This window comes from Canis aureus, chromosome 34 (genome assembly GCF_053574225.1).
Source record: "Canis aureus isolate CA01 chromosome 34, VMU_Caureus_v.1.0, whole genome shotgun sequence".
Taxonomy (NCBI): domain Eukaryota; kingdom Metazoa; phylum Chordata; class Mammalia; order Carnivora; family Canidae; genus Canis; species Canis aureus.
The window spans coordinates 15,414,553-15,422,172 of NC_135644.1; the positions used below are offsets into that span (position 1 = coordinate 15,414,553).

Sequence of the window (7,620 nt, forward strand, 5' to 3'; positions counted from 1 at the left end):
TTTAAATAGCAGTAAAGTATACTTTACTGGACAAGTAGCCAGTGAATGAGCAAGCAAATAGAAATGCTACCTAATATGCTTAGAGGCCTATTTTAAATTGTATTGCCATTATAAAAGTGGTTCTTAATGGGTGATACAGTAATGCAGATGTTAATAATAAAGGCATCTGCTAACATTTATGGAGCCTTACTAGACCATATGCTAAATGCTTTATTACGGAATATCTCATTTAAATCCTTGGGATAACAATGAGGTAGACAGCACTCTTTTAATAAATTTAAGAGTGAGGTCTTCAGTAAGGTGGCAGGGGGCCAGAAAAAAAATTAACACGCTCAATTTTTTCCCAAAATATTTCATATATAATATCTAATATGGTTTTTGATAAAAACGGAAGGGGGCACTACTATTATCCTCACTTTTCAGATAAAAAGAATAAAACTAAAAAAGTTCAAAGATTTGCCCAAGGAAACACAATGACGGAGCTAACACTAGGATCCAGTGATTCCCAAGAGTAGCCTCTGGTGGTCTACTCCAAAGTCTCTCAATATATTTATGTTTACCAGATGACAAGGTTCCTTACTGCTGAGAATGTGCTGGAATGCTCTCTCACTGGTGCTTAAAACAAAATCAATCCTTAGCGTTATTCTCTTAATGCTACAGTAAGTTTATTTGCAATGCCAAGACGGACATGCACAATCTTTCAGAGTAACAACTTTGGTTCTGCATGCTGTTTAGGGGAAAAAAAAAAGTCATCTTACTTATCACATCTCTGAAGGCAATCTAGAGTAATATTCTGAAGTATGTATCAAACCTTTACAGATAAATATTTTCTAGTTTAGATTAACCAGCATTAATGAATCAAACTAATATAATGCTCTCCAGCACTGTATTAAAGCCTGCAAAATAAATATACTGAAATTAATGGTTATTCTAAGGTTAATTCTTTTTTTTCTAGTTCTATTCTTATGAAAATTTCAGTGGTATTAAAAAAATCCTGTCAGTATCTGACCCAGAAAAAGTACAGCCAGTGGTGTGTGCTCTACTACTTACTGACCAGAACAAAAACTGTAATTCCAAATAAGGTATTGGAGGATGATAGTCCATACCTTAAAACACTTCATAACAAAATATGAAAGTGTGTATAAACCGTGTAATGCTGATTTGTTCAAGGTCTGTTCGTATCAGGAAAAGTTTATGTTCAATATTTACAATTCCTAAAAGTGTGTATGGTTCACATGCATTGTATTTTATGGCATTTATGAATTGAAATAATCTGATTCCTACATTTGAAAGGACTTTCAAAGAATGTTTATTAAACAACTTCATAGTTTTAAAATTTTATTTTTTAATTAATCTCTACACCCAACGTGGGACTCAAACCCATAATGCAGGATCAAGAGTTGCATGCAACTGAGGCAGCGAGGCACCCCTACTCATAGTCTTTTAGTAAGAGACAGTTGTGGGAGATCATAACCCTTAGGTGGGTATTTATACAGCTTTTTTTTTATTATAACTTTATACTTGAGAAACATGAAATAACCTATTTTCATTTTTTACCCACTGTTTTCACAGTGAGTGAGAAGAGGCCAGTAGTGAGATGTTTGTTTTTCAAATAGGGACATGAATTTAAAAAGTTGGAGAATGGGATGCCTGGGTGGTTCCAGTGGTTGAGTGTCTGCCTTTGGCTCAGGGCCCGATCCGGGTCCTGGGATCAAGTACCGCATTGGGCTCCCCACAGGGAGCCTGCTTTTCCCTCTGACTATGTCTCTGCCTCTCTCTGTTTCTCATGAATAAATAAATAAAATCTTAAAAAAAAAAAAAAAAGTTAGAGAAACACTATGTTAGTGGAAAAAAACTATGACTAACAAATATTAGGAATTCCCTTTATCAAAATAAGTACCAAGTTGAAATCCTGCAGGATTTCACCTGGACTAGTGCGGCACTTAAAAAGAACAGATCCATGTAACAGTCGATATGTCTAGGTATTCCACTTTCTATGGAAATAATTCTGTCACTTTCTCCTCTGAGAAGAGTATTTAATGTTGCCCAGTCTGTAGTAAAATGGCTCAGGAGATAAAGGCCTGTTACTACGCGGAGACCTACTTCATCTCAATGGCCTTTCCTTTAAAACATCCATTACCTCAAAATCCCTCCTGAAGGAAATGACAAGGAATAGTGAACATGACATTTTCCATGCCCTCATTGTGGAGTGAACACTGGTTCCAGAATGTCCTCAGATAACCCCCATCTCAAAGAATATTAAGTATAGAATGCAATTAATCTTAATATTTAAATTTAGAAACAAATCTTATAATGGGTATCAATGAGGGAACTCCAAAAATGGCCTTGTGTGGTTCACTTGGTAATTAAGGGAGAATCTAGGCAAGAATTCTGTATTCTTTTTTTTTTTTTTTAAGATTTTATTTATTTATTCATAAGAGATGCACAGAGAGACAGAGAGGCAGAGGGAGAAGTAGGTTCCATGCAGGGAGCCTGATATGGGACTTGATCCCGAGACTCCAGGATCACACCCTGAGCCGAAGGCAGACGTCCAACCGCTGAGCCACCCAGGTGTCCCAAGAATTCTGTATTCAACATATTTCAACTGCAGTAACTCATAGTAACTTCTAACAATACTAAGAAGGCCTGGCTAACATTTTTGCTGCCTAATGTTAAGATTAGAGAGTGGGAATAAAAGTGGTACTCCTGATAAACATGAATTGAATTTAATGCATGAGGGAATCTGAAATATAATACTATTTTTAAAAGAAGGATTCTGAACTGAAAAATTTCCAATAGAATTCAACCTTTTAAAAATATCTTTTAATTATTTTTTTGTGAATATACAAATATTTCATGGCCACGGTGGAAATTTCTACCAATAACCCTTTTAGTATCCTGGCTTATTACCTTTCCATTTTATTTTCCTGGGCACCTACACAGAGGGGCATACTTAAAGCCACAGAGTGTTCTGAAATGCCACTTTCATGAATGCATAGCATTCCACTCCCTGATTTATTTAACAGTGCCTAGGGTACTGGGTATCTAGGTTGTAAGCCAACATCCTAAGATAACTTCAGACCATACTGTACTTGAATGTCATGTCATTCGAAATTACTGTGAAACGTGGTGACGGGCAAGGTTAGGCATAGGAAAAAAAAAAGACTAGGAAAAAGACTTCAGCAGTATTTACCTTTAGATGACAGATTTACAAAAAAAAAAAAATAGATGGCAGAATTACAAGTAGTTTAGATTCTTTGTTATACTTTTTAAAACTTATCTAAAAGATTTGTAATGAGGATGCCTGAGTGGCTTAATCTGTTAGGCATCTGCCTTCAGCTCAGGTCACGATCCAAGGGTTCCTAGGATCAAGCTCCACATCAGGCTCCCTGCTAAGCCTCCTTCCCCTGCTTCTCCTCCCCTCTGCTTGTGCTCTATCTCTCTGTCAAATAAACAAATCTTTTAAAAAAATAAATAAAAGATCCGTAATGAACACCCATTGATAATCAGAACACAATGCAGTAGTCTACTAAAATGAAGAAAGATCAACAAATGAAGATCTGTGTAAGTAAGCAACATTAAGATTCAATAATTTGGGGAAATGTACATTTTAAGTGAAAACAAAGGCTGGATTTGAGGTTGTGAACATGTACTGGTGACAGCAAAGACTAGAAAAACTGATGTCCATCACCAGGAGGTGCTGTTTAACTAACCTGTGGTACAACAAACTACTATGAAGCTAAGTGAAACCAAGAGGCAGATCTCTGCTGCTAAGGAGAGACTCCCAAGATGGATTATCAAAGAAGGCGGATTATCAAAGAAGGCGGAGGGGAGCAACAGTATGTATCTTATGATTCCAATAGTTACAAAAGGAAACAGAGTGAAGGGGACAGAATTCTTCTGCCTGCATAAAACATATTTGAAAAGATACTTAAGACACTACAGTGGTTACTTCTAAGGTAGGAATGGAGAATTGGATAAACAGTATGATCACAACCTGAAAATGTTCATTAATACATAAATGCATAATACATAAGAAGGAAAGTATACTGCCCACAGCAGAAAATCTGACAGTAGGGCACCCCGGGTGGCTCAGCGGTTTAGCACCACCTTCAGTCCAGGGTGTGATCCTGGGGCCCCTGGATTGAGTCCCGCATCGGGCTCCTCCATGGAGCCTGCTTCTCCCTCTGCCTGTGTCTCTGCCTCTCTCTCTCTGTCTCTCATGAATAAATAAATAAATCTTAAAAAAAAAAAAAGAAAAGAAAAGAAAATCTGACAGTACTTCAGGGTTGTTCCCTAAAAAAATTTAAAAGCAGAATCTACCAATGGATATGGCAAATAGAAAAAAATGTAAATCCAATTGGTTTGAATTATAAGGACTTCTTAATAACAACAATAAAACAGCACTAGATATGGCTGTCACTATAACTGTTATTTTAAAACCCAGTCGAACAAGTTTTTATTACTAACAAGGGAAAGGCCGGAGAATAGATTATTAAAGAAAACAAACTTCTAATGAAATCATTCTAGAACTTATTAACAAGAGTGATTTTATGCCAAGGTCATCTTACCATATTTATTCTAGTTTACAAGCTCAGTAATCAGAATAGGAATTTATCACTGTATATTTGGGCCATAATAAATGAAAGGAAGATTTTTTTAACGCTCAAATTTAATATAGTACTTTCCCCACTAAAAACAAAGATAACTGGAAACCGATTACAGAATCAGGGACAGTGGGTTAGGAACTCAAAAACATTAAAAAAAATTCTCCTCAGTTAGAGGGTCATTACTATTTTAAAGTTCCTTTTAATAAAACCCGAGTAAGATTTCATCTTTTGCAACATTTATGCTCCAGATGCAGACTGGAAACTAAGGTTGTCCCTAGTGTTTCTGAAAATCAGATTCATAGATTAATAACACACTGCACTACTGAATCCGTAGGAGTGATTTACTGAGGCGCACCTATGTAAAAGAAAATACACTTCAACTCACTTTACATGAACACAGTCATTACCAGAAGCCACTCAACTGCAATCCTTTTGATGTGTACGTCTTTCTAACAGACCTTTAAAACTCAATAATGCTATTTTACTGAGTGTATGTGTCATTAAAATATGAACCCCCAAGGATTCAGGGCCACAATCAGTCACTGGGGGGAAAAAAAAATACCAGACGTCGCACCCCAGGGCAGGATACCGAGAATCAAACCAGGCAAGAGAAAAGCACTGCCACCAACTTTCACTTTACATCTGGATCTGGCATTTCTCCTTCAATTTCTCCCACCAGTGTGGCTCTTGGGGTCAGCTTAGCTAAAAGGAATGCAGTTTGCTTATTTTCTGGGAAAATCATCCTTTCCTACCGAAAGCGTGGCTTCCAGAGAGATTTTTTAGTAGAGTGGAGAGGCAACAAGACATGATAATCCTTTAGATCAGAAAGGTGATCCCTCACAGTGCTATCACACACATATCTAGGTAATTCACCTCACGAATGTTGTCTCACCTAAAACGTGGACTCTAAGGCAGAAAATGTACGCACCAGAAAGTCCACTTTCTCACTCCCAGCGAAAATGTTCTTGCTTGTGAGTAGCTAATATTTAATGACACTCTATTACGTCCTGAAGCGGTGCTACAGATTAGGGCCGCTTTGCCGCCAACCCATCTCCTCAGCACTCGTGCAGGTGTCACAGCACATGACCATCAGTGCTACTTTTAAAGACTTCCAGTCCTAGAAGACCCACATGCTCTGCAACAACTTAGGTTGCTCATAAAAGCAGGGGCTTACCTGATGTTTTTTGGTTTTTTTTTTTTTTTTTTTTTTTTTTTTTAGATACTAGGTTTCTCCATCCTGGTGACTGAGGCTGCTTTCCTTTATTTACTTAGACTTTTCTTTTCTTTCTTAAAAAAAAAAAAAAAAAAAGTTCCTCTCCCATTACCTGTTACCACTGTGGATCTAAACCTTAATCTCCAGCACACTCTGAGCAGTCTTAGAACGGAAGTTCTCTGCGCCAGGAAATGTGGAAAAGGAGGCTTAGTAAGGTCAGGAGCGACCCGGGAGGGGGGGGGGGAACCCGTAAAATCAAGTAAATTTAAGTCCGTCGAACCTACTTCTGGGCCATTTCATTCTGTTTGCCTAACTGGGCTTTTCCGGACATCCAGCCAGCGCCGAGGTGAGTTAACACCTGCCCTCGCACCTCCTGCGTCTCGCCCTGCCAGTTCCAGGCTTCCTTTTTTTTTTTTTTTTTTCCTCAGAAAATTCAAGTGCTACCTTCACCATCACCTCTTCTGCAGACTTTGCCCCCACACCTTTCCTAACTTTGTAAGAGAAGAATCAAGAGAGAGGGAACAGAAAAGGCCGCCGTCCCCGCCCGCCCCCCACGTCTGGGCCGCCCCCCGACAGGTCGCCGGCTGCCGCTCAGGCTCCATCCACCCGGTCCCCCCAGGGCGGCGGACCCCGGGCCCGGAGCGCTCCGGGGAGGCGTGAGGCCAGCGACCTCCCGAACCCGCCTCGGCCAAGGCAGCGCCCGCGGCCGCCGCCGCTTTCCGGGGTCGGGCCTGGCCGCCCCGGGAACGGGCCCGTCGGGGCCTCTGCCTCCCCGCGGCCGGGCCCCGCCTCCAGCGCGCCGTCGGAGCCCTTACCCGCAGGACATGGTAGCCTTCCGTGCCCCCGCCAGGGATCTCGACGCTCTGCGAGGACCCCATGGCGGCGGGCGCGCAGTGTGGCCGGGCCGGGATCCGCGCTGCTCCCCGCCCCCCGCGCACCGCCCGCTCCGCTCCTCCGCGTAGCACTTGGGACGTGGCACTCGCCGCCGCCGGAGAGCCGGGCCGCACTGCCCGCCGGGAGAGCGTCGCCGCGGCGCACGGCCGCTGCGACGCCGCCGACAGCGCCCCCTGCCGCAAACCACCGGAAGGGGCCTGAGCACGCGCAAGCGGGGAGGAGCTTCCTGGTGCTCGCGAGAGATCAGAAACAGTTTCCCCAGCCGCGGCCCCTTGCTACGGATCCCCGGGGCGGACAAGCTTTGCCCAGACGCGTTGCCGCTCGTCTGAACGAACGATTCTTTTGTCGTAGCTCCCCCTGGTGGCCGGAGGCAGGAAAGGGCTGCTCCTGGAAGGTGGGTCCGAGCAGCTCTCCCCGCCCCCTTTATGGGTCCTGTCGCAGGTTGCAGAGAGGGTGATGATGGTGCCTCTCCGGCGGGCTGAATACCGCATCCGCTCAGCTCAGTTTTATAAAGAAAAATGTTCTGGCTGTGCCTTCCTAATTATGAGAACAAGATCAGAAGATTGGTCGCAACCTGTGCGATGTCAGAGTGGGGAGCGCAGGTGGATGTCCTTGGGGTCCTACCTCCTTTAGGCAGCCAGGTCGTGTGCACCCTCTTCCTATTCCGTTTCTCCTTTTGCCCTTTCCCTCCAAAATCTCCAATTATGGCCATTGCCCAGGGGTCAATTTGATCATCACTAATGGTGGGTCAACCAGGTTTCCAGACGTGTATTCTGATGCGAAGGAATATAGAGGACATAATGCCCCCCGTGAAGTGTGCTAGCCCAGAATGTGTAACTCGCTTCTGTCGTATCTCTTGTTAGATCTTCCACTTGTATACAGAGGATAAGGGGGGAAACGTAG

At 42.6% G+C, this 7,620-nt stretch overlaps 1 protein-coding gene across 1 annotated transcript in view; it reads right to left on the bottom strand.

The window, feature by feature from the left end:
* Positions 1–6,824, bottom strand: part of GORASP2 (golgi reassembly stacking protein 2) — a 38,374-nt gene extending 31,550 nt beyond the window's left edge. Inside the window, exon 1 of the mRNA XM_077883446.1 lies at positions 6,639–6,824. Within this exon, the coding sequence (XP_077739572.1) occupies positions 6,639–6,701 (63 nt within the window). The 5' untranslated portion in view covers positions 6,702–6,824. The remainder of the gene's footprint in view (positions 1–6,638) is intronic.
* Between the last annotated feature and the right edge of the window lie 796 nt (positions 6,825–7,620).